The sequence below is a fragment of the Cynocephalus volans genome, chromosome 1, assembly GCF_027409185.1.
Source record: "Cynocephalus volans isolate mCynVol1 chromosome 1, mCynVol1.pri, whole genome shotgun sequence".
In the NCBI taxonomy this organism is placed as follows: Eukaryota; Metazoa; Chordata; class Mammalia; order Dermoptera; family Cynocephalidae; genus Cynocephalus; species Cynocephalus volans.
Genome location: NC_084460.1, coordinates 63,089,562 through 63,117,291, shown reverse-complemented (window position 1 = coordinate 63,117,291; position 27,730 = coordinate 63,089,562). Strand labels below are relative to the sequence as shown.

The following is a 27,730-nucleotide window of genomic DNA, read 5'->3' as shown; positions in this document are numbered from 1 at the left end:
TTTTGCAAATATTTTCTCCCACTCTGTTGGTTGTCTTTTAACTCTGTTAATTGTTTCTTTTGCTGTGCAGAAGCTTTTTAGTTTGATATAATCCCATTTGTTTATTTTTCCTTTGGTTGCCCGTGCTTTTGGGGTCGTATTCATGAAGTCTGTGCCCAGTTCTATTTCCTGAAGTGTTTCTCCTATGTTTTCTTTAAGAAGTTTTATTGTTGCAGGGTGTATATTTAAATCCTTAATCCATTTTGAGTTGATTTTAGTATACGGTGAGAGGTATGGATCTAGTTTCATTCTCCTGCATATGGATATCCAGTTATCCCAGCACCATTTGCTGAAGAGGCAGTCCCTTCCCCAGTGAATAGGCTTGGTGCCTTTGTCAAAGATCAGATGGAAGTAAGTGTGTGGGTTGATTTCTGGATTCTCTATTCCATTCTATTGGTCATTGTGTCTGTTTTTATGCCAGTACCATACTGTTTTGGTTATTATAGCTTTGTAGTATAGCTTAAAGTCAGGTAGTGTTATGCCTCCAGGTTTATTTTTTTTGCTCAGCATTGCTTTGGCTATGCGTGGTCTTTTATTGTTCCATATAAATGTCTGGATAGTTTTTTCCATTTCTGAGAAAAATGTCTTTGGAATTTTGATGGGGATTGCATTGAATTTGTATATCATATTTTAAATACTAGTTCTTTGTTGAATATGTGGTTTGTAAACTGATTTATCACCTGGTCTGTAGCTTATCTTTTCATCTCTTTACCAGGGTCTTCACAGAACAGTTTTAAAATACTGATGAAGTCCAATTAATCAATTTATTCCTTTTACGAATGTGCTTTTTGGTGTCACCTAAAAACTCTTCAGTGACCCCTACATCTCAAAGGTTTTTTCCTTTGTTTTCTTCTAAAATTTTATTACTGTTTATTTTACATTTAAGTTTGGGATCATTTTCAGTTAATTTTCGAATGAGGTCTGAGATTTAAGTGAAAATTCTTTTTTTTTTTTTTGCCTGTGGATGCTCTAGTACTACTTTTTGAAAAGATTATTATTCCTCATTGAATTGCTTTTTCACTTTTGCCAGAAATCAGTTGGTTAGACTCGTATTTCTGTCAGCCTGTTTCTAGGATCTGTTTGGTTCTATCTATACCTGCATTATCTATACACTGTCTTGATTTGTATAGCTATGTACTAGGCCTTAATGTTGATTAGATTGATTCCTTCCTCTGTATTCCCTTTTTCTCAACATTGTTTTGACCTGTCCCATGGCTAGTACCTTCTAATGATAAATATTAAAATATGCCTGTCTCGACAACAAACACTTTGCTGGGAATTTGATAAGAACTGCAGTAAACGTATCGATTAATTCATGGAAAATTGACATCCGTACTGTGCTGAGTCTTCCAACACAAGAACACAGGCATATCTTTCCATTTATTTAGCCTTTCTTTAATTTCTTTCATCAGAATTTTATCATTTTCAGCATACAGATCCCATACATTTTTAAAATTTATACTTTTAATTTAATTTTTAGGAACTATTATAAATATTTTGTTTGATATTTCATTTTCCACAAGTTGATTTAGTATATGGAAATTTGATTGATTTTTATGTGTCGAGATGGTATCCTGTGATTTTGCTGAATTTATTTATTAGCTCCAGGAAATTATTTTTACAGATTATTTGGGGTTTTCTATGTAGACAACCAAATTATTTGAAAATGGGGACAGTTTTATTTCTTCCTTTCTTGCCTTCTTACAGTGGCCAGGAATTTCAGTACTGTATTGAATAAAAGTGGATAGAGTGGATATCCTTGCCTTTTTTTATCCTTCTTAGTAGGGCAGGATTCAGTCTTTCACTTTTGTAGGCTGTAGTGGTTTTTTGGATTCTCTTTGTCATGTAGAGGAATATTCCCTCTATTCCTACTTTGGTGAAATTTTTATTTTATCATGAATGTGTACTAGATTTTGCCAAGTTATGTGATTATATGATTTTTCTTTTCAGCCTATTGATATGGTAGATTATATTAATTGATTTTTGGTGTATTAAATCAACCTTGTATACCTGGAATAAGTACCACTTGGTCATGGAGCATCCTAGCTTTTATACACTGCTGGATTCATTTGTTAATAATTTGTTGAGGATTTTTGCGTCCAAGCTCATGAGAGAGATTGTCCTGTCATTTTCTTTTTTGTACTGTCTTTGTATGATTTTGGTATAAGAGTAATATAGACCTCATAAAATGAGTTGGGGAGTGTTTTCTCTTCTTCTGTATTTTTGAGCCAATTGCATAAGATTGGTGTTTTCTTTGCTTTGAAGTCTACATTATCTGATATTAATATAACCACTTCTTTTTAAAAATTAATATATGGTGAACCTTTTTAATCCTTTTACTCTCAGCCTGACATCACATTGATTTGAAGTGAATTTCTTATAGGCAGCACTGTTAGAGATGATGGTTATGTTTATGGCATTGTTTATGGTGATGATTTCATGGATTTATACTTATCTTCAAAGTCATTAAGATGTGTACATTAAGTATGTCATCTTTTTATGTCAGTTATATCTCAATTCAGAAAAATGATCTAAAACATTCACAAAATATAGAAGAGTTGTCATATTTACCCCAGTTTTTACCCATTCCAGTATTCTTTCTTTATAAACGTCCAAGCCTTATTTTCATCATCATTTCCTTGCTGTTTAGAGAACTTCTTCTAAACATCCTTTAAGAGGAGGTTTGCTAGTAACAAATTTTTCACTTCTCCTTCAATTAAAAATGTCTTTATTTCCTTTTCATACTGAAGGAAAGAAGGTATTGACTTGACTATTGACAGTTCTTTTCTTTCGGTACTTAAAAAGTGTTGGGTCACTTCCTTCTGGCCTACATGATTTCAGATGACAAACCCATTGCCATTAGAATCTGTGTTACCATAATTCATATTTTGTCTCTGGCTGCTTTCAAGATTTTTTTCTTTTTCTTCAGTTTTCAGAGGTTTAATTATGGTGTGTCTTGGAAAACATTTCTTTGAGTTTACCCTGTTTGTCTTAGCTTAAGCTGCTATAACAAATTACCATAGGCTGGGTGGCTTAAACAACAAACATTTATTTCTCACAGTTCTGGAGGCTGGAATTCCAAGATCAAGCTGTCACCAGCATCAGCGTCTTGTGAAGACCTTCCTCCTGGTTTCTAGCTGGCTGCCTTTTTGGTATATCCTTACATGGCAGAGAAAGAGACCATGTCTCTTGTGTCTCTTTTTTATTTTGGGGGGAGCTGGCTGGTACAGAGATCCGCATCCTGGACCTTGGTGTTATAACACCGCACTCTAACCTTTGTAACCTCTGGTATCTCTTCTTATAAGGGCACTAATCGCATTTATGAGGGTTCCTACCTCCCAATGGCCCCACCTCCAAATACCGTTTCTGATTAGAGCTTCAACATATGAATTTTGGGGAGACTCATTCAGTTCATAGAACTTACAATTTTTAATTTGCAGTTTTATGTCTTCACCAAATTTGGAGAGTTTTTGGCATCATTTTTTTGAACACTGTTTCAATCCCATTCTCTCTTCTCCTTGTGGGACTGTGCACTGTTGTTATCATCCCATGGGTCTTTGTTGATTTTGTTTCAGTCTATTTCACTCTTATTCAGAATGGGCAGATTCTATTGATGTGTCCTCAAGGTCACTGATTTTATCCTCTGTCATCTCCACTCTTCTACTGAGCCCATTCTGTGGGTCTTTTGAATCAGTTATAATTTTCATTTCTGCAATTTCCATTTGGTTCTTTTTCACAACTTCTTTTTCTTTACTGGGATTTTTTTTTTTAACTTCAAGAAAATGTGTAATTGCTTATTCGAGCATTATTATGATGGCTGCTTTTCCTTGGCAGATAACCCAAGATCTAATTCATGTCAGTGTTGGCATCTTTGGCATGTTGATTGTCTTTTCTTATTCATTTTGTGATTTTCCTAGTTTTTGGTGCAATAAGTGATTTTTTAATTACATCCTGGACATTTTAGATATTATATTATGAGACTATACATCCTATTTTCTTTTCTTTTTTTTTTTAAGCAGGCACTCCCCACTGGCAAATGTTGGGCACTGACTCCCTGCTTTATGCAGTTCGGTGGGGTGGATGTTCGGCTTCCCTCTGGCTCTGAGAACACCTTCCTGGTGAAAGTGGGGCACCAACTCTACCACCTCATTGCTTCTAAATGAACACGTAAGATCAGCTCCCTGCTGGGCCCTGCTGACACTTGGAAAGGGAGAACAAGATGGAGTGCCAACTAATACTTCCTCTCATCACTTTGTTCTGGCTCATTGCTGCTGTGTGGGTTTGTGGGTTCTTCCTCCCAGGCCTTTCTGACATCAGGGGTAGAAAGAAATTATAGTAGTGACTAGCTCCAATTTGCACAACATCATTTAGTCTTGTTGATGCCAGTGCAGTGGAGGCTCACCCTGGCTGCACCCCTCTGACACTACAGTGCGGGTGGTGGCTCAGCTCAGCATTGGACACCATTGACACAACCCTATGGGGCTGAAGCACCACCTGCTTCCATCAGGCAGGGGATGGAAGATCATCTCCCTGCTCAGACAACCAGCACTATTCCAGTGTGGAATCAGAGTGATGCCTGCTTCCACCAGGTGGGTGATGGAAGATTAGCTGCCCACTGAGTCACACTGACCTGGCAAGTAAATTGGGCCACTGCTGCCTGCTTTCCCAGGCAAGGGATAGAAGATCATCTCCCTGCTTGGTTTGCCAACTTCACCCAGTGTGGAAATTGGAGTGCCACCAGCCTCTGCCAGTCAGGGAATGGAAACTCCTCAGTCAGCTCCAATAACACCACGGGGTGGAAGAACTGAAGTACTGCATGCTTCTGATGGGTGGAGGATGGGAAATCAGCTCCTGTTTGGCTCCACTTTCATTTCATACTCTATCCCTCTTGGTCCAAGCTGGCAGTGATTTTGCTGGTAAAAAATGCTCAAGAATTTTGTGGGTCTCCTGTGTATGTTATGGGAAGTCACTCCATCACATAAGAGGTTCCTCCACAGATCTTTCCTAGATAATCCTCTTTATTTTTGGCTTCTTTTGAGATGGCTAAGGGGATCTATTAGTCACATGCCTAGTGTCTTCAAAGATACTTTTGTATGACTAAATACTCTGACCTTTTGACCTTTCTGAATTATTAGCAAAATATTGCCCAGTCACTTCCTTTGCTTTTCTGTAGGCAAAGTTTCCCGAAGGCAAATTGCGTACTTTTAGTGTCTTGCCATTTGAATAAGCTGAGAATTTTCCAAATCATCAAGCCCCAGTTCCTTGTTGTTGAACAGTTTTTTCCTCAATTTATGTCTTTCCCCTTGCATTTTATTATAAGCAGCAAGAATAAAGTAGGTTGCATCTTCAACACTTTGCTTGGAAATTGCCTCAGCTAAATCTTCTAAGTTCATCATTTACCAGTTCTCCTTTCCACATAACTGTAGGACACAATTCTGCTAAGATTCCTACCAGTATATGACAAGGATCCTCTTCCCTCCAGTTTCCAATAAAATGTTCTTCATTTCTTTTTGAGCCCTTACTAACAGCACCTTTAATGTCCATAGTTTTTCTAACAGTCTGTTTACAACAATTTAGTTATTCTTTAAGGCAATTTATGCTTTCTCTACCTTGCTCCTCACTTCCTTCTCAGCCTTCAGTAACAGGCCTTACTTTTTTAACATCCGTATTTCTACTAACAATCTGTTCAAGGTAATCTAGGATTCTTCTATTATGTTCTTCAAGATTTTTCCAGCCTCTGCTCATTGCCTGCTTCTAAAGTCACTTCTACTTTTTTAAGTGTTTATAGCTGCACCCTACTTCCAGGTGCCAAAATCTCTAGTATGTCAAATATAGTGGCTTAAAACAACATAAATTTCAACCCCCCACTGCAAAATCTGACTGGCTGAAAAAGAAAAAGAAAAAAGCACCACAAATTTACCACCTTACAGCTCTATAGGTTAGCAGTCCAACGCAGCTCTCACTGAGCTGAAGTCATGGTATTGGTAAGGCTGCGTGCCTTTTGAGGCTCTTGGGGAGGATCCATTTCTTTGCCTTTTCTAGCTTCTTGAGGCTTCCCACTTTCTTTGACTTATGAATCCTGCTTCCATCTTCAAAGGCAGCCATATTGTATCTCTCTGACTGTTCTTCTGAAGTCCTATCTCCCTCTGACCCTGACCTTAGCTGGGAAAGGCTCTTTTAAGGACTCGTCTGATTAGTTTAGGCTCACCTAGATAATCCAGAATAATCTCCCCAGTTTAGGGTCCTTAACCTTAATTTCATCTGCAAAATCACTTTTCCCATCAGATAACTAGTAAGGATTAGGATGTATGTGCAGGAGGTGTTATTCTGCCTATCACAGCCATCCTTTTCCTGGTCTTTTAGCTAGGAAAAACAAGATCTTTCTTGGAGCTTTTTTTGTATCTGCCTGTTGTTGGTTCTGGGTTTGGAGGCTTCTGCACTGCCCTGTCCAGGACATATGAGAGGCAATAAGGAAACTCAGGAGACTCAGCACCCTGTTGTTGCTCAAGACCTGAGGTTTCTAGGTGGCCCACCTTATTTCCACTCTTCAGAGTCTTCCTATGCTTGTTTGTTGTGTTTAGTTAAAAGATGAAGGACATTGGAAGAATGGGGCTATTCCATCTTAGCAGAACTAGAAGTCCCCAAAAGTTCAGCTTTTAAGAACCAAGCTGTTTTAGGGTTCCCAAAACCACCCACACAAATTCAGTGATTTGGGGGAGGACTCATGGGACTTAGCATATAGTCATATATAGATAAGGCAGTACAGTGAAAGGATATATGACAGGATCAGCAAGGGAGAAAGACATGGGTAGAGTGTGGATTAGCAATCCATGCAGTCTTCCTTACGCTTTTTCCCTCCTGGGAGTGTACACACTGAGCATGCTTCTTTCTCCAAAAGAAGAACAATGGCAGTAATGTGCCCAAGTTTATATCCGGGGAAGCCTAGTAGTGACTCAGAGCCCAACGTTCTTCTGGAGGCTAGTCACATAGATACCCTCTACCTAGCACATACCAATATTCCAGACTCCCAGAAATAAAGCAAATGTTCAGCATAAAACACAATGTTTGTACAAACAGTCTAAACACAGTGAACCATCCCTATCAGTTCGGGAATGGTTTGAATACCAAATTTCCAGATGCAAGCCAAGGGCCAACCTTGTAAGGCCCTTCTAAAGATGACAGCCTCAGACATACTATGTTAGATCTTTTCTGCACACAAGTAATGAACCTATGTGACATCTTATCAGCTAGTACAACATCTAGACAACAACATCAATAGAATAGCCAAACAGTTGGGAACCTTGTCAAACCCCACATATGGGAAAATGCAAACCTATTCCTGGGAATAGAATGAAGAATGGAGTGAGATTCAGAAATGGGGATAGTGCACATTATCAGGTCACCTTTTACAAAGTACTTTTTGTCTTTTGACTATAACTCCTGGGGTAGTGATTGAGAGAATAGGGGACAGTTATGAATGACTAAAGGCCAGAGATATAAGTTGAACAAACTTTGTAAATTAAAAGTACTGGGGGTTTTTTTGTTGGGTTGTTTTTTGTTTTTGTCTTTTTGTATTTTGAAGTGACTATTTTAATGCAGTGGCCACTGAAAACTGACCGTGTCAAAATGGTCTGGCCAAAAAGGTACATGAAGTTACCCCATGAATATATCTGGCTTTATCACCATAATTCAATGAGTTGGTTATTACATACCCTGCTTTACAGATGAGGAAGCTGATATTCAGAGTCGTTAAGAAGCTTGCCAAAGTTTTAAGGTAATAAGTTAGCAGAGACTGGATTTGAGCCCTTATCTGTGTGTCTCCAGAGCCTTTGTTCTTTCCACCTGAAGTGTTTTAGGTACCGTATAGACTGATGGGATAAGACCACACATATTTTTTGCTGTAATTTCTAATATTCATTAGCTGATATATAAAAATTTGTTGGCAGTTGCATAACCACATAGGGCAGGAACAGATGCAGCATTTTGGTGTGGCACGTTCCTGCCCTATAGGTCCCCAGTGAGAATTGCAGCTACTGGAGCCATTATCTAAGGAAGATAGTGGTTCTGAGGAAATAGTCCAACTCTTTCTATGCTACTATTCTTTTATACACCAGATTTATATCACTCAAACAGTCAGTGCATTTTGGCTTAAAGGAATGTTTGCAAGCATTGGGTTTTCACCAGCAGGACCATGTTCTTGCCCGAGGGTTGAAAGAGTCAGGACCCTGGTGTTCCTGAAGAGTATCTTTGCCTCCAGCTTCCTAGCATCTCAGAATTCCAGAGAAGCATCTCTCCCCACTCTAATTTATTACTATTTTCCTGATTATTCAGTTTAAGCTCAGAATGTTTTCCTCAATGCTTTCTGACAATTAAAAATGATTTGCCACAATTAAAAATAATTCTGATGAGAAGTCTACAAAGCATAAAACTAATAGCCTAATCCCTAGAATTAATCTGTAACACCAAAATCAATACTCACAGCAGTTTCACAGTCATTCACAGACATGCACAGAATGGGGAAGAATTTGAGTCACGCAACATGCACATTTGCAGCTGAGGTCGAATGAGGTGAAACTCTGCCTGTTTTCAGCTCTCCTACTAAACAAATGTCCCTTTCCATGTCTATTTAATGCCTTTTTTGTTGTTGTTACATTTTTGTGCTTTTTCTGGGTGATTCTGCAGTTTAAAATGCAGCTTAGCATAGCACTGAAAGGTACTGTCTAGTGTTCTTAAGCACAGGAAGACTGTGACGTGCCTTATGGAGAAAATACCTTTGTTGGATAAGCTTTGCTCAGGCATGAGTTACAATGCTGTTGGCCATGAGTTCAATATTAATAAACCAACAATATGGTACATCCAGAAGAAGCAATGGGAAATTGACCCATCTGTATATGAGGTCACTCTGAAAAGTGCTAAAATAGCATCCACAGTGTGTGATGGAACCCGGAAGAGATGGGAAAGAAGCTAAAATTGTGTATTCATGAGATGTGACCAATAAAAAAAAAAAGTGTAATGGCAAGCATTGTTGTGAGACTGAAACCCAAAACAATTTATGGTCACATTACACAGGGTCAGGAATATGCTAGTCTCTTGTCAGCTCTTGCTGCTTGCACTTTTCAAAAGGTGATATGCTGTGAAAAGAGTTAAACGTGCAAGCAAGTTCTACAGATCAGGAGGTTTCAGAAAAAAATTATAATACCTGCTAAATATTAATAAGGGGGAAAAAAGGTTATGTGGAAAATCAGGTTTTTGGTGCTGGTGAGACCAACTAGTTTTACAAGAATATTGACAACTGAAACTATATAATGCAAATAGCATTTTGGTTGACAAAAGTGTTGTGACCAGCGGCTTGCCAGAACCTAACTCTGTCTTTCCTCTAGGAGCTCAGTGTTTGCTAATTCAGTGTTTATGGAGACTTTATAGAACATGGCTAGCACAAGTAATGAGAATGAACTGTAACTGGAAGACACTTGTTCCAGGAGGAGGGTGTGTGGGAAGTGTGGGAATTGTGGATATAAAGCAGTTGTATTTACTTGCGACTCATTTATTATCTTTATATTGGTTTGTAGTCTCATTCCCTACATTTGTCCCTATGACAACCATGTTGAATTTACAGAATTACTAAGGTTTGGGGCTTGACTGGATCCTGTCCAGGTGTTCATCAAGGCACTCACTGTATTTTGCCTCCTTGAAAGGGCTCTAAGCCAGTTGAAAATATCTGCATTAAAGCAAAATTTATTTTTATTTATTCAATATACTTTTAATGAAAAATTATTTATTGAACACCTACACACTAGGCATTGTTCTGGGTAGAGAGGACATAAAAATTAAAGCATTGCAATAGAGGAATACAAGAACTCTGGGGCCACAGTCACTATTCTCAAAGTAGTCAGTGGACTACCACTGATTTTTTTTTAAGTGTGTTGTTTAATTTCTAAGTAGAGGGAGATTTCCTTCTAAAAAAAAGTAATAGAATTACCTTTCTATTACTGGTTTCTAGTTTAAGTCCACTATGGTCAGCGAAACATAGTTTGTATGATTTCAAAACTCTTAAGCTTAAGTTTATTATTATTGTTATTATTATTACTATTTTATTATCATTATCACCAAGGAAATGATCTCTCTTAGTGAATATTCTATGTACACTTGAAAATGATGTGTATTCCGCTATTGTTGGATGAACAATTCTCAAGTGTCAATTAGTTCCAGTTGGTCGATGGTGTTGTTCACCTTGTCTATTCCCTTGCTGTGTTTCTGTGTATTCGTTCTATCAATTACTGAGATAAACGTATTGAAGTCTTCAACCGTAATTGTGAATTTTACATTTCTCCTTTAAATTCTATCAAGTTTTGCTTCATATATGTTGAAGGTCTATGGTTAAGTGCATAGACATTTTGGATTATATGTCTTCTTGGTAAATTCACTCTCTTATTATGTCATGTCCTCTGTATCCCTAGCAATTTTCCTTGCTCTGAAGTTGGTTTTGTCTGATACTAATATAGCCACTCAAGCTTTCTTCTTGATTAGTATTTGTGTGGCATTCTTTCACTTTTTAACCTACCTTTATTATTATTTTGAATGCAGGTTTCTTGTGAATAGCATATTGCTAAGTGTTTTTTTCTTTAATCATTTTGAAAATCTTTCTTTTAATTATGAGGTTTGAATATTTAAACTTAATGTAATTACTGATGTGTTTGGATTTAGGTCTACCATGTTATTGTTTGTTCTGTGTTCCCTAATTTTCATTGCTGTGTTTCTTTTTACTGTCTTCTGTTGGATTATTTGGATACTTTTTAAAGTTCCATTTCACTTATCTATTAAGTTTATATTTCTTCGTGTAGTTTTTGTTTAGTAGACACTCTAGGGGTTACTTATACATCATTAACTTTAAAGCCTACTTAGAATTAATATTTTACCACTAGAAAATTTCCACCACACAGGTCCCTTTAAACTCCCCCTTTATGTTGTATTGTCATGTTCATTGCATCTAGATACACTGAAAACTTCACCAGACTATGTTATAATTTTTGCTTTTAACTGTCAAACATATTTTTTTAACTTAAGAAGAAAAAAAAAAATCTTAGTCTGTTATATTTACCCAGCTATTTACCATTTCTGTTGCTTTTCCTTCATTCTTGAAGTTTGAAGGTTCTCTCTGGTATCATTTGTCTTTTGTATGAAGATCTTCCTTTAATGTTCCTTCAGAGCATGTCTGCTGGCTATAACTTCTCCTAGTTTTTCTCCATGTGAGAATGTGTTTATTTCACCTTCATTCCTGAAGGTGGATATAGAATTTTGCTGGATATAGAATTCTGTGTTGACAGTTGTTCAGTGCTTTACAAATATTCTTCCACTTCTTTCTGGCCTCCATGAAAAATCTGCAGCCATTTGAATGACTGTTCCCAATGTATGATGTATTGTTTGTTTTTTGATGCTTTCAAAATTTTTTCATTGTCTTTAGTTTTCAGCAATTTGTTTATGATGTCTGTGGGCACTGATTTCCTTGGTTTTCCTGTTTGAAATTCGCTGGGCTCTCGTGTCTGTGAGTTAATGTTTTTCATCATATTTGGAATGTTTTCAGCAATTATTCTTGATATTGTTCTGCACCACACTCTCTCTTTTCCTTCTGGGACTCTGTTGACAAAGTGTTAGGCCTTTGTTTTTGTCCCACAGGTCTCTGAGTCTCTGTTTTTCCCCCCACCTTTTTTCTTTCTGTTCTCCAGATTGGATAATTTCTGTTGCACTATTTACAAGTTTACTGAATATTTCCTGTTATCACCTCATTTTATTTGCTTATTTATTTTTGGTTGGATTCATTCTTTTTAATGTTTCTCCTTTCATTCCTCAATGATATCCTTTAACATGGGGACCATAGATACAAAGGAATTAATTGAACATAACTAGACTAACATAAAGGAAGAACTATAAACAGATTTTCTAAATAATTTACTTCAGCTTATATACAGGCATGACTCTTTTAAACTATTGGTTTCCCTTGTTAGAATCTTGTAAAATATTTGATTCATAGGGACCATCTATTCATTAAGTCCTTAATAATCAGTTTCATGTAGATGAAAATATCTTCAGTAGTATATAAAGCCTCATTAGATTCCCTATACATTTACTAATTAATTTTTAAATGTGGAGTTTCATTGCTTTATCTCTTGTTGTTTTATTATCATCTCATTTTATAATTGAACTGTGCCAGTGAATTTTCTATTTCAGTTATTATATTTTTTATTTTTTTATTTTTTCTTTTTATTTTTTTTTTTAAATTTTATTTTGTCGATATACATTGTAGCTGATTATTGCTCCCCATCACCAAAACCTCCCTCCCTTCTCCCTCCCCCCCTCCCCCCCAACAATGTCCTTTCTGTTTGCTTGTTGTATCAACTTCAAATAATTGTGGTTGTTATATCTTCTTCCCCCCCCCCCCGGTTTGTGTGTGTGTGTGTGTATGTGTGTGTGTGAATTTATATATTAATTTTTAGCTCCCTCCAATAAGTGAGAACATGTGGTATTTCTCTTTCTGTGCCTGACTTGTTTCACTTAATATAATTCTCTCAAGGTCCATCCATGTTGTTGCAAATGGCAGTATTTCATTCGTTTTTATACCTGAGTAGTATTCCATTGTGTAGATGTACCACATTTTCCGTATCCACTCATCTGATGATGGGCATTTGGGCTGGTTCCAACTCTTGGCTATTGTAAAGAGTGCTGCGATGAACATTGGGGAACAGGTGTACCTTCGACTTGATGATTTCCATTCCTCTGGGTATATTCCCAACAGTGGGATGGCTGGGTCGTATGGTAGATCTATTTGCAATTGTTTAAGGAACCTCCATACCATTTTCCATAGAGGCTGCACCATTTTTCAGTCCCACCAACAATGTATGAGAGTTCCTTTTTCTCCGCAGCCTCGCCAGCATTTATCGTTCATAGTCTTTTGGATTTTAGCCATCCTAACTGGGATTAGATGGTATCTCAGTGTGGTTTTGATTTGCATTTCCCGGATGCTGAGTGATGTTGAGCATTTTTTCATATGTCTGTTGGCCATTTGGATATCTTCCTTAGAGAAATGCCTACTTAGCTCTTTTGCCCATTTTTTAATTGGGTTGCTTGTTTTCTTCTTGTAAAGTTGTTTGAGTTCCTTATATATTCTGGATATTAATCCTTTGTCAGATGTATATTTTGCAAATATTTTCTCCCACTCTGTTGGTTGTCTTTTAACTCTTTTGTTTCTTTTGCTGTGCAGAAGCTTTTTAGTTTGATATAATCCCATTTGTTTATTTTTCCTTTGGTTGCCCGTGCTTTTGGGGTCGTATTCATGAAGTCTGTGCCCAGTCCTATTTCCTGAAGTGTTTCTCCTATGTTTTCTTTAAGAAGTTTTATTGTCTCAGGGTGTATATTTAAATCCTTAATCCATTTTGAGTTGATTTTAGTATACGGTGAGAGGTATGGATCTAGTTTCATTCTCCTGCATATCGATATCCAGTTATCCCAGCACCACTTGCTGAAGAGGCAGTCCCTTCCCCAGTGAATAGGCTTGGTGCCTTTGTCAAAGATCAGATGGCAGTAAGTGTGTGGGTTGATTTCTGGATTCTCTATTCTATTCCATTGGTCAGTGTGTCTGTTTTTATGCCAGTACCATACTGTTTTGGTTATTATAGCTTTGTAGTATAGCTTAAAGTCAGGTAGTGTTATGCCTCCAGCTTTATTTTTTTTGCTGAGCATTGCTTTGGCTATTCGTGGTCTTTTATTGTTCCATATAAATGTCTGAATAGTTTTTTCCATTTCTGAGAAAAATGTCTTTGGAATTTTGATGGGGATTGCATTGAATTTGTATATCACTTTGGGTAGTATGGACATTTTCACTATGTTGATTCTTCCAATCCAAGAGCATGGAATATCTTTCCATCTTCTTGTATCCTCTCTAATTTCTCTCAGCAGTGGTTTGTAGTTCTCATTATAGAGATTTTTCACCTCCTTGGTTAACTCTATTCCTAAGTATTTTATTTTTTTGGTGGCTATTGTAAATGGGCAGACTTTCTTGATTTCTCCTTCTGCATGTTCACTATTGGAGAAAAGAAATGCTACTGATTTTTGTGTGTTGATTTTGTATCCTGCTACTGTGCTGAAATCATTTATCAATTCCAACAGTTTTTTTGCAGAGGTTTTAGGCTGTTCGATATATAGGATCATGTCATCTGCAAACAGGGACAGTTTGACTTCATCTTTTCCAATCTGGATGCCCTTTATTTCCTTCTCTTCTCTGATTGCTCTGGCTAGTACTTCCAACACTATGTTGAATAGGAGTGGCGAGAGTGGGCATCCTTGTCTAGTGCCTGTTCTTAAAGGAAAAGCTTTCAGCTTTTCCCCATTCAGGATGATATTGGCAGTGGGTTTGGCATATATGGCTTTAATTATGTTGAGATACTTTCCCTCTATACCTAACTTATAGAGGGTCTTTGTCATGAATGAGTGCTGAACTTTATCAAATGCTTTTTCAGCATCTATAGAGATGATCATATGGTCCTTGTGTTTGAGTTTATTAATATGGTGTATCACATTTATTGATTTGCGTATGTTGAACCAACCTTGCATCCCTGGGATGAATCCCACTTGATCGTGATGAATAATTTTTCATATGTGTTGCTGTATTCTGTTTGCTAGTATTTTAGTGAGGATTTTTGCATCTATATTCATCAAGGATATCGGCCTGTAGTTTTCTTTTTTGGTTATATCTTTACCTGGTTTTGGTATCAGGATGATGTTTGCTTCATAGAATGAGTTTGGGAGATTTGCGTCCGTTTCAATCTTTTGGAATAGTTTGTAAAGAATCGGTGTCAATTCCTCTTTGAATGTTTGGTAAAATTCTGCTGTGAATCCATCTGGTCCTGGGCTTTTCTTTGTTGGGAGCCTTCTGATAACAGCTTCAATCTCCTTTATTGTTATTGGTCTGTTCAAATTTTCTACGTCTTCACGGTTCAGTTTTGGGAGCTTGTGTGTGTCCAGAAATTTATCCATTTCCTCCAGATTTTCAAATTTGTTGGCGTATAGTTGTTTATAGTAGTCTCGAATGATTCCTTGTATTTCAGATGAATCAGTTGTAATATCGCCTTTTTCATTTCGAATTTTTGTTATTTGAGTCTTCTCTCTTCTTTTTTTTGTTAGCCATGCTAATGGTTTGTCAATTTTATTTATCTTTTCAAAAAACCAACTTTTTGATTCGTTGATCTTTTGAATTGTTTTTTGGTTTTCAATTTCATTCAGTTCTGCTCTGATCTTAATGATTTCTTTCCGTCTGCTAACTTTAGGTTTGGATTGTTCTTGTTTTTCTAGTTCTTTAAGGTGAAGTGTTAGGTTGTTCACTTGCCATCTTTCTATTCTTCTGAAGTGAGCATTTAATGCAATAAATTTTCCCCTCAATACTGCTTTTGCAGTATCCCACAGGTTTTGGTATGATGTATCATTGTTTTCATTAGTTTCAATAAACTTTTTGATTTCCTGCTTGATTTCTTCTTGGACCCATATGTCATTAAGTAGAATGCTGTTTAATTTCCATGTGTTTGTATAGTTTCCAGAGTTTTGTTTGTTATTAATTTCTAGTTTTAATCCATTGTGGTCTGAGAAGATACGTGGGATAATTCCAATTTTTTTGAATTTATTGAGACTTGATTTGTGACCTAATATGTGATCTATCCTGGAGAATGATCCATGTGCTGATGAGAAGAATGAATATTCTGAGGTTGTTGGGTGGAATGTTCTGTAGATATCTGCCAATTCCAATTGGTCTAGAGTCTTGTTTAGATCTTGTGTTTCTCTACTGATTCTTTGCCTAGATGATCTGTCTAATATTGACAGTGGAGTGTTCAGGTCCCCTGCTATTATGGTATTAGTTTCTATTTCCTTCTTTAGGTCTAATAGAGTTTGTTTTATAAATCTGACTGCTCCAACATTGGGTGCGTACATATTTATGATTGTTATGTCTTCTTGATGGATCAGTCCTTTTATCATTAAGTAGTGTCCCTCATTGTCTCTTTTTATGGTTTTTAGTTTAAAGTCTATTTTGTCAGATATAAGAATAGCCACTCCAGCTCATTTTTCTTTTCTGTTTGCATGGTAAATCTTTTTCCATCCTTTCACTCTTAGTCTGTGTGAATCTTTATGGGTGAGGTGGGTCTCTTGTAGGCAGCATATAGTTGGGTCCTGCTTTTTGATCCAGTCAGCCAGTCTGTGTCTTTTAATTGGGGAATTTAAGCCAGTTATTATATTTTTTAGTTCTAACATTTCCATTGCATTCTTTTCTGTGTCCATTTCCCTGCTATTATTTTCCATTCGTTTCAAGAGTATTCACCCTCATTTCTTAAAGCATGGTTCTTTGAGTTGCTTTAAAATCTTTGCCTTGATAATTCCAACAATTGTGGCATCTGTTGATTATCTTTTCCTTTGCACGTTATTGAGATTTTCATAGTTCTTTGTATGTCAGGTAATTTTGGGCTATTTCCTGGACATTTTAAATATTACAGTATGAGTCTCTGGGCCTTGTTTAGTTCCTATGGAGAATAATGATTAAGTTTTTCAGACAATTGACCCAGTTAAGTTCAGACTACAAGTTCTTTTAAAAAAAAAAAAAAAAGATGACCAGTAAGGGGATCTCAAACCTTGGCTTGGTGTTGTCAGCACCACGCTCAACCAGTGAGCCAACCAGCCATCCCTATATAGGATCCGAACCCATGGCCTTGGTGCTATCAGCACCACACTCTACCAAGTGAGCCACGGGCTGGCCCCAGACTACAAGTTCTTATTGGCCTTCAGGGGCTGTTTATTATGTCAGTTCAGGTTTCAAAGTGTTTGCAGGGCTATTTGGATAAGTGGATCATACAGAGGCTAGTCTGGACCTGTAAATTGTTACATCCTATGGTTTAGTTCTCAAAGACCTTAGCGTAATAAGGGTCAGGCCCATTCATGTAGTTTGGAGGTCCAGGAGTTCATACATATTTTGATGGGACCCTTTTCTTGAGTTCCTTCCTCTCAGCCTTCTTCAGACACTTCCTAGTTTCTAGGATCACTCTCCCTTCTCCCCCATTATTTTCATTAGAAAGCTGGGACTTTCATTTTCCCTATTTGCCACACACTTCCTGCAGCAGTGTCTGCCTCTGTAGCCAGGTGGCAGGATAGAGAGAGAAAAAAGAAACAGGGATTCTCCCCCATGCTCTTGGGACCATATCTCCTCTTGTCAGAGAGTATTCTCCTCCCTCAGAGTTTTAGGAGCCTACCTGACCACTGCTGACATTACTATAGGTGCATGGGGGGCTGGGTGGGAGTAAACAACATCTAAATACACAGGACTTCCCCCATTCCCTCATAACTTTAGGAAACCCTTTTCGCTCTCTTCATATCATAGAGGGCTTCTTTGACGGTCCTTTTTGTCCATGCCCAGTTTGAAGCAGCTGTTGAGTTCACACCACATGAACAGTGAAACAGGGAACCCACCACATGATTAGTGTAATTTCAAATTCTGGTTTATTTCCCAATCTACCTGCTACCATTTACTTTCAGAATTCTCAGATAGCTGATGTATATATACATTATGTCCAGTGTTTTTAGCTGCATTCAAATGGAAGAGATGGGATGGAGTATGCTACTCCATTTTAATCCTTGTTTGTATATTTATGTTTCCAGAAATCAGTAAAAGAATTTTCTAAGCACTATTTCCTTAATAGTGTGAGGAATACAAAAGCAAAAGGAAAGGGAACAAGCATGCATTTGAATATATACCACAATTTTTAAATTAACACAATAACCTTATAAAGCAGAAGAAATCAGGAGGGGCCAAGTTTATCTCTGGATAATGGATGATAATGAAAATGACCATATATCTCTTGCCTTCCCAAGACCCCATACAACATTGGTCCTTACTGTCTGAAGGGTAGTGTCTGTTTCATAATTATGAGATGACAGGGACTTTGTGAGTTGCATTTTAATTAAGTGCCCCCAAAAGAATATGCCTTAGCTAAAACAAACAGTCTTGCTTTGGGGGAAATAGCAGGCTGTGTGGCTGACTGGCTGAGAGAGACCTGGGAATCTGAAGACCTCAACACTCCTCATTTCACATAGTAGAAAAAAAACGTAACCTGCTAGGGTTGCCACATATGGCCATACAGGTTGCATGCTACAGACTCCAGGAGAAGCTTTCCTCATGGGTTTTGGTGTCAGTGGCACTTCCTGGAGCTGTACACATTTTGGCTGTGTGCTCTGCTCACAGGAAAGGTCCTGGGCAATTAGAAAAATCAGGAGGTGGCAATGACAGCCTGTCAGCCCTTTTCTTCATTTACTCTCTGCTTCTTTCCTCCTCTCCCAGTGTTGGAGGAAGACGATCGCTACCTCTCCAGAATCTTTGAATTTCCCTGAAAAAAGCCATCCACTCTCTCAGAGTGCCCCAACAGGACTGAACCACATGGGCTGGCCAGAGCACACACCTGACACCGGTGAGTTCCATGCCTCTCTCTTTTGCCATATACTCTGATGTCCTGGCAAAAAGGATGAGTGAGTGTTATGGTGGCTATACCTACTTGTACGGCAGAAGTAGCCTGAAGATGAAAGAGGAAAAAATTATCTCATTCTTCATTTAGGAAGGAGTACAAGGTACCCAGAGAAAGGGAATTCTTAGCTTGGGGAAGATTCTGTTACTGAATCCCAAGCAGAACTACTGATTATCCCCTGGTCTTGTAATAGGATATAACTTGCAGAAGAAATAATCATGTAGTGAGTTGTCTCTAATCTAGTGATGAAACTTGGGTGTTTTTTCTTCTGAGGAACACTAGCCCCTTCCTTGGGTTTTATGGCAGCCTTTGTGAGCCCCTTTCCCAAAACTATAGCAAATATCATATCACATATTTGTCCATAAAAGGGCTAGCTTTTTGTACTATAAGGGAATAGGGCGCCATGTAAGATCCAGGATGAGGCCTCTTCATGCACAGCTACCACCTTTCTTAAACCCAACCCAAGAGGGGCTGGGCATGTTGAGAAATGCTCATGGGCTCCTGGTGGAAAGAGAGATGTTGAGTCTCAGGCCTTGAGCAGGTGCAGGTTATGTTAGATGGCAACCTAACAATTTAAAAGCATTCAGCTGGCTGGAGGGAGAGGCCAAATCTGGTGTTTAGGGAAGGTAAACTAGAGTAAAGCCCAAATAGAGTTGAAGGAAAAAATAGCTACATCTATCAAACATGCACATTGTCCAGACTTGGGAAGTGAGGAGTGCGCTGGCATTCAAGGCTGTCAGTAGTCTGGTCCTGTGGGAGCTAAAGACCCATAGAAAGCCCATGATGTTAGACAGAGGTTGATGTGCGAGAGTGGTGGTGGGACCTGGGCTTTAGAGTTTGCATGTACTATGCTAAGGAGTCAGATCTGATGTAGACACTAAGTCCTGAGCTCTGAATCTGATTCAGTGCACTCTGGGTGCTGGCCCCTGCAGAAGTTGGATGCAAAAATTAGCTGGTGGACATGATTGTTTTCCACCCGCAAAAGTACATGCTTAGGCTTCATTGTGAAGTGGACTTTCATTCCTTCCCATACACATTCCTTCCCTGTGATCTTAAATTCACAGTAAGCAAAGTTATGAAAAGATGTTTGACAAGAATCTTCTGGTGAAAGAATCTTTTCCAGGGAAAAGCCCTTCATTAAGTCATGAAATTATTTAGAGGCTCATGAAGGGACAGTAACAGGAGAGAAGAGTCTTTTTCAGAGATAATCCTCAAAGCTGATTTTGGCACCTTATAAATCCAAAGCTTAATAATCGCGTATCCCTATTATGTGAGAATGCCATTTAAATTCATTGGCAGAAGAACTGATTGCAGAATACAAAATCTAAAGCTTCAGTGACACATGCCCTTAGCATGTGTGCACACCAAAGGCACAGCTGAAAGTCGGAGGTCAGGCTCTGGCTCTGGCTCTGGTCACACTTCATACTGGGTGAGAAATTGGGCACGTTCCTACATTTCTCTGTATCTCAGATTCCTTTTTTGTCAAAAAAGGAGTGGTAATTCATTCATGTCTTCCTATCTCATAAGGTTAATATGAGGTACTAGCTTGGGTCTCTAAGTTTAGCTTAAGAAAGCTTTCTTTTCTTTCCTTAATTCTTGTTTCTACTCCAATTGTCCTGTTCAAAATTCTAGGATTTGTATTTTATACAGATTGTACTTCCACTTTCTATACCTGAAACCTCTCATCATTTTCATTTTTTTAAATCTTTTTTCTTCTCAGTTCTGGGAGAATTTCTGTTTTATCTTCTGCTTTGTTTTCTTTGGTTTTATCACACCTATGTTCACTGCTGTCGCCAGGGTTTGTGATCCAGTAGTCATGTTTTTAATCTCCGTACAATTTTTCCAATGTCTTCTTGAAAATTAAGAGCAAAAAATAAAAAATTTTGTAAAGTTTCTCCTGTTCACAGCTTATAGTTAATTTCCAAATTCATGTCCTCTTTTGACTGGAAGTGTTATTTTTTTAAAAAGGTGAAATTTATCTACTTCCTCATCCTTACAGACATCAGTCCTTCTCCAGCACTGACTTGTCATCAAGTAGCATTGGAAATAACATTCTTTCAGAGATTGTTATAGATTTCTGTTCGAATCCTTCAAACATAGCTGAAGCAGGACGTGAAAATATAACTTTAATGTATACTGTGAGTTCAATCACCTAAAAACTTGGAGGGAACTGTAAGTAGTCTTGGCAGAATTTCTTCTCCACATTTGGAGGGGTGGCCAAAAATCAGCATGATGTAGGAACATGCCGCCCTTTGCCCCAAAAGCTGGTGCCCAGGATAAATTCCACCACACACTCCTTTTGGGGCGAAGCCAGCAGGGCCAGATGCATCTCTGGGAGTCCCTGGTGTGGCGGATCACGTGACTCTCTGCACCCCTGGACTCACATCCTGGCTTTACAAGCATCTGTAGGGTTTTACCAGGAATTTTCCTACTGCCTTCTGGTTATATGGTCATTTTGCAAGCTGTAGGTCACCTCTTTCTTCAAGCCAATTATATCTTTGTTTTATCTTGTGGCTGATACCCTTCCCGAGTTTTTAGTGCTGAGGATTTTCCCTATTTTCTTAACAGCTTTATTAAGTTTATACAGTTCACCCATTTAAAGTGTATAATTCAGTGGTTTTTAGTATATTCATAGATATGTGCAATTATCACCACAGTCAATTTGAGAACATTTTCAGCATTTCATAATAAACCGTGTACCCTTTATCAACGCCCCCCGGCCCCCTCACACACACTGCCCGGATCTCCACACACACCCCCACCCACCCTAAAGAACCACTAATCTACTTTCTTTCTCTATAGATTTCCTAGTCTGGATTTACAGATGAATAGAATCACATAGGATCTGGTCTTTTGTGACTGGCTTCTTTCACTTAGCACAATATTTTCAAGGTTCATCCACATTGTCACTTGTATCAGTATTTCATTCTTTTTTATGGTTGAATGTTATTCCATCATATGGCCACATTTTGTTTTTTCATTCACCCATCCATGAACATTTGGATTGTTTCCACCTTTTGGCTATTGTGAATAACGTTGCTATAACATTCGCCTGCAAATTTCAGTGTAGAACTATGTTTTCATTTCTCTTAGGGATAAACCTAGCAGAGGGAAGGTTGGGTCATATGGTAACTCTACGTTGACTCATTTGAGGAACTACCAGACTATTTTCCCAAGCAGCTGAACCATTTTACATTCTCACCACCAGCGTAATTTGTCCAATTTCTCCGCATCCTCATCAACACTTCTTATCTAACATTTGGTTCTAGCCAAACTAGTGGGTGTGAAGTTGTATCTCATTGTGGTCTTGATTTGTATTTCCCTGATAACTAATGATGTTGAGCATCTTTTCATGTGCTTACTGGTCATTTGTATGTCTTCTTTGGAGAAATTTTTATTTAAATTCCTTACTCATTTTTAAATTGGTTTGTCTTTTTATTGAGTTGTAAGTGTTCTTTATATTCTAGATTCAAATCCCTTATCAGACCATATGATTTGCAAATATTTTCTCTAGTTCTGTGGTTTGTCTTTTCACTTCCTTGATAGTGTCCTTTGAAGCATAAAACCTTTTCTAATTTTGAGGAAGTCCGGTTTATGTATTTTTTCTTTTGTTGCTTGTGCTTTTGGTGTCTTATCTAAGACTCCTTGCCAAATCCCAGGTCATGAAGATTCACCCCTATGTACTGTTCTAAGAGTTTTATAGTTTTAGCTCTTACATTTAAGTCTTTGATCTATTTTGAGATACTTTTGTATATGGTATTAGGTGAGGGTCTGACTTCGTTTTTTTGCATGAAGCTATCCAGTTGTGCCAGCACCATTTGTAGTAAAGACTATTCTTTTTCCCTTTGAAAAGTCTTGGCATTCTTGTCAAAAATAAGTTGACCATAGATATATGGGTTCATTTCTGGACTGTCAATTGTGTTCCATTTATCTATATGTCTGTCCTTCTGCCAGTACCATATAGACTACCATTGCTTTTATGGTAATAAGTTTTGAAATCAGGAAGTGTGAGTCCTCCTACTTCTTCTCTTTCAGGAATGTGTTGGCTATTCTGAGTCCCTTACAATTCCACATGAATTTAAGAATCAGATTGTGAATTTCTACAAAGAAATAAGCTGGGATTCTGACAGGGATTGTGTTGAATCTGTAGATGAGTTTAGGGTGTATTGCCATCTTAACAATACTGAGTCTTCTAATCCATGAACATAAGATTTTCCCCTCATTTATTTAAATCGTCTTTAATTACTTTCCACAATGTTTTGTAGTTCTCAGAGTACAAATTTGTACTTTTTGATAAATTTATTCCTAAGTATTTTATTCTTTTTGGTATTTAGGAACTGAATTGAGCAACCCCCAATTCATATATTGAAGCCCTGATATAGTTTGGATACATCTGTACCCGCAAAGCTCATGTTGAAATCCCATTCCCAATGAGGCAATGTTGGGAGGTGTTTGCGTCATGGGGGAGGATCCCTCATGAATGGATTAATGCCTTCCCTGGGGGAGGGAGGTAGTGAATAAATTCTTACTCCATTATTTCCTGTAAGAGCTGGTTGTTAAAAGGAGCCTAGCACCTCCCCTCCCTCTCTCTAGCTTCCCCTCTCACCATGTGATCTTGTACCCACTGGCTGCCTGCCAATTTCCACCATTAGTAGAAGCAGCCTGAGGCCTGTGACAGATGCAGCTGTCCCAGAATCATGAGCCAAATAAACCTCTTTTCTTTATAAATTACCCAGGTATTCTGTTACAGCAACATAAAAATGGACAAATAAAAACACTATCCCCCAATATTTCTGTATTTGGAGATAAGGCCTTTAGGGAGGTAATTAAGGTTAAATTAGGTCATAAGAATGGGGCACTAGCCTTATAGGGCTGGTGTCCTTCTAAGAAGAGACACCAGAGAGCTTTCTCTCTAAGTACTCACACAGGAGAGGATACAGTGAAAAGGTGACTGTCTATAGGAAGAGAGACCTCACCAGTAGCCAAATTTTCCAGCATCTTGATCTTGTACTTCTAGACTCCAGAACTGTGAAAAAATAAGTTCTGTTGTTTAAGCCACCTAGTCTGTGGTATTTTGTTATGGCAGCCCAAACAAACAATACAATGCTATGGTGAATTATTTTCTTAATTTCATTTTCACATTGTTCATTACAAATGTGTAGAAATACAACTAATTTTGGTATATTGATCTTATATCCCACAACTTACTTTGCTAAAGTCATTAATTAGTTCTAGTAGTTTTTTAGTGAATTCCTTAGGATTTTCTAAATATAAGATTACAACATCTGCAAACAGAAATAGTCTTACTTTATCTTTTCCAATCTGGATGTCTTTTATTTCTTTTTTCTTCCCTAATTTCCCTGGTTAGAACCTCCAGTATAATGTTGAATAGAAGTGGTAGAGTGTGCACACCCTTGTCTTGTTCTTGATCTTAGGGAGAAAGCATAAAGTCTTCATCATTAAGTATGATGTTAGCTGTAAGGTTTTGTAGATGCCTTTGTCAAGTGTTTTTATCATTAGAGGGTATTGGATTTTATCAGGTGCTTTTTTTCTGCATCTATTGAGGGGATCATGCAACTTTTGTTTTTTATTCTATTGATATGATATTGATATTCTATTTACATTAATTGATTTTCAGATGTTAAACCACACTTGCATTCCTGGGATAAATCTCACTTGGTAGAGGTGTACAATTCTTTTTATATTTTGCTGAATTTAGTTTGCTAGTATTTTATTGAAGATTTTGCATCCATATTCATGAAGTGATATTGTTCTACAGTTTTCTTGTGGTGTCTTTGTTTGGTTTGGGTATCAAGGTAAAGTGAGTTGGGAAGTGTCTTTTCCTATTCTATTTTTTGGAAGATTTTGTAAATAATTGTTATAAATTCTTTTTTTTTTTTTTTTTTTCTTTTCAGTGTTTGGTAGAGTTCAGCAGTGAAGCCATCTGGGCCTGGGTATTTCTCTGTAGGAAGTTTTTTGATTAGTGATTCAACCTCTTCATTTATCATATTTCTACCAAGATAGTCTGAATTTCTTCTTGACTGAGTTTTGGTAGTGTGTGTCTTACTACGAATTTTACCTAAGTCATCTAATTTGTTGCCATAAAATTATTCATAGTATTCCTTTATGATCTTTTTTATTTCTGCAAAATCAGTAGTAATGCCTCCTCTTTCATTTCTGATTCTAGTGATTTTAGTCATTTCTTTTCTTCCTGGTCAAATCAGGTACGTCTGTTAATTCTGTTGAGACTTTTAAAGAACCAGCTTTTGGTTTCACTGACTTTCTCTATTGCTTCTCTGTTCTCTTTTTTTATTTCTCACTATTTCCATTCTCTATTGTATCTCTATTCTCTATTAATTTCCACTCTAAACTTTACTATTTCCTTTCTTTTACTTACTTTAGTTTTGCTCTTCTTTTTCCAGCGTCACAAGGTGGAGGTTCAGTTGTTAATCTGAGATCTTTCTCCTTTCTTAAAATATGCACGTACAGCTATAAATTTCCCTCCAGGCACTGCTTTATCTGTGTCCCGTAAGTTTTGGTATGCTGTGCCTTCATTTCATTAATCTCAAAGTATTTTCTGATTTTTTTCTTTGATTTCTTCTTAACCCACAGGCTATTTAAGAGTGTGCTGTTTAATTTACACATATTTGTGAGTGTCCCTGTTATTGATTTCTAATTTCCTTGTAAATTTTCCCTATTATTGATTTCTAATTTCATTCCACTGGGGTTAGAGAACACACTTGGTATTATTTTTGTCCTTTTGAATTTACTGAGGTTTGTTTTATAGACTGTCAATCCTCAAGAATGTTCTATGTGCACTTGAGAAGAATGTACATTCTGCTGTTATTGGGTAATATGTCCTACAGACGTGTTAGGTCTAGTTGGTTTATAATGTTGTTCAAGTCTCCTGTCACCTTGTTGATCTTCTAATTGTTCTGTCCATTATTGAAAGTTGAGTATCGAAGTCTCCAACTACTATTGTTGAATTGCCTATTTCTCCCTTCATTTCTGTTACTTTTTGCTTTATGTATTTTGGTGCTCTTTTATTAGGTGTCTATGTTTGTAATTGTTATATCTTCCTGATGGATTGACCCTTTTATTATTACAAAATGTCCCTCTTTATCTATAATGATGTTTTTTTGTTTTAAAGGCTATTTTGCCTGATATCTGTATAGCTTCTCCAGTTTTCTTGTGGTTTCAGTTTGCATGATATATTTCTTTCCATCATTTTACTTTCAAACTAATAGTGTCTTTGAATCTAAAGTGTATCTCCTATAAACAACATATAGTTGGCTCATGGTTTTTATCTTACCTGACATTCTCTGCCTTTTGATTGGATTGCTTAATCAACTCAAATTTAGTGCTATTATTGACATAATTGGATATACACCTACCATTTTACTTTCAGTTTTCTATATGTCTCATCCTTTTCATTTCTCTATTTCTCATTTACTGCTTTCTTTTATATGGAGTGAACATTTTCTAATGTATTAATTTCATTAATGATTCTTTCACTATATTTTTGTTTTGTTTTGTTTTGGTTCAATTTAGTAGTTGCTTTAGGGTTTAGCACATACATATCTCAATCAGAATCAACTTCAAATGTGTACTAGCTTAATTCCAGTAATATGTAGAAATATAACTCCTATGTAGTTCTATTCTCTCCCCCCGCTTTGTGGTATTATTGTTATATACATATATATTACATCTATTAATGTTACAAACCCAACAGTGCATTATTAAAATGACTTTTCTTGGTCTATTATAGGTTTTCTCCCACCCACCTCCTTTCTGCTGTTATTGGCAGACAAATTCCACATATGTTACATTTCTATATATTATAAGCTCAATAATACATTATATACATATTATTTTCTACTATTGATATTTAAATCAGTTCAGAGAGGAAAGAAGAAAAGGAGGAATTCACAGTATCTATTATAATTACATATTACCTTTACCAGTGCTCTTTTTGTATTTGTGTGGATTCAAATTACCATCTGGGGTGACTTCTGGGGAGAGTTCTGAAGAACTCTCTTTGTTATTTCTTGTAAGCTGGGTCTACTAGCAACAAAGTCTCTTAGTTTTTCTTTATTTGGGAAAGTCTTTATTTAGCCTTGATTTTTGAAAGACAGATTTGCTACATTAAGGATTCTTGATTAACAAGGCTTTTTTTTCCTTTTAGCATTTTTAATATGCTGTCCCACTGCCTTCTGGCCTCTATAGCTTCTGCTGAGAAGTCAGCTGCTAATCTTATTGGAGAAGCCCTTATAAGTTATAAGTTGCTTCTTGCTCTTCTCTTGCTGCTTTCAAGATTTTCTCCTTGTCTTTTACTTTCAGCATTTTTACTATGACATGTCTGTTTGTGGGTCTTTGTGTACATCTTACTTGGAAATTGTTGACATTCTTGGATGTGTCAGTTATTATTTTTCAATAAATTTTGGAAGTTTTCAGTGATTATTTCCTTGAATAGTTTTCCCTTCTCCTTTCTTTCTCTCCTCTGTTTCTGGTATTCCCATTGTATATACATTGGTGCACTTAATGTTGTCCCACATTTCTCCAAGGCTCTGTTCATTTTTTTTTTCATGATTTTCTCTCTATTCCTTGGACTGCATAATCTCTATCAATCTATTTTCAAGGTCACTAATTCTTTCTTCCACCTGTTCAAACCTACTGTTGAGCCCTTCTAGTGAATTTTTCAGTTATTGTACTTTTTGACTCCAGAATTTCTATTTGGCTCTTTTTTTATAGTTTCTGTTTCTTCACTGGTATTCTCTGATGCCACATTGTCATCATGCCTTCTTTTTTTAACCATGATTTCCTTGGATATGTTTATAATGGCTACTTTGAATTCTTTTTCTGATAGATCGGACATCTGCTCACTCTCAGGCAGTTTCTGTTGCCTACTTTTTTTCCAGTGTATGGGTCATACTTTTCTTTTCCTTTGAAATGTGTCATAACTTTTGGTTAGAACTGGACATTTTAGATAACATGGTTGTCCCTCATATCTGTGGGGGATTGGTTCCAGGACCCTCCATGGATATCTAAATCCATGGATGTGTTAGTCTCTGATATGAAATGGTATAGTATTTGTATATAACTACATACATCTTCCTATATACTTTCAATCATCTCTAGATTACTTA

The 27,730-nt window shown here is 37.1% G+C and overlaps 1 protein-coding gene across 1 annotated transcript in view; it reads left to right on the top strand.

Moving 5' to 3' along the window:
* Positions 1–27,730, top strand: part of ARHGEF4 (Rho guanine nucleotide exchange factor 4) — a 94,674-nt gene that overhangs the window by 5,317 nt on the left and 61,627 nt on the right. Inside the window, exon 2 of the mRNA XM_063091546.1 lies at positions 18,404–18,530. Within this exon, the coding sequence (XP_062947616.1) occupies positions 18,404–18,530 (127 nt within the window). The remainder of the gene's footprint in view (positions 1–18,403; positions 18,531–27,730) is intronic.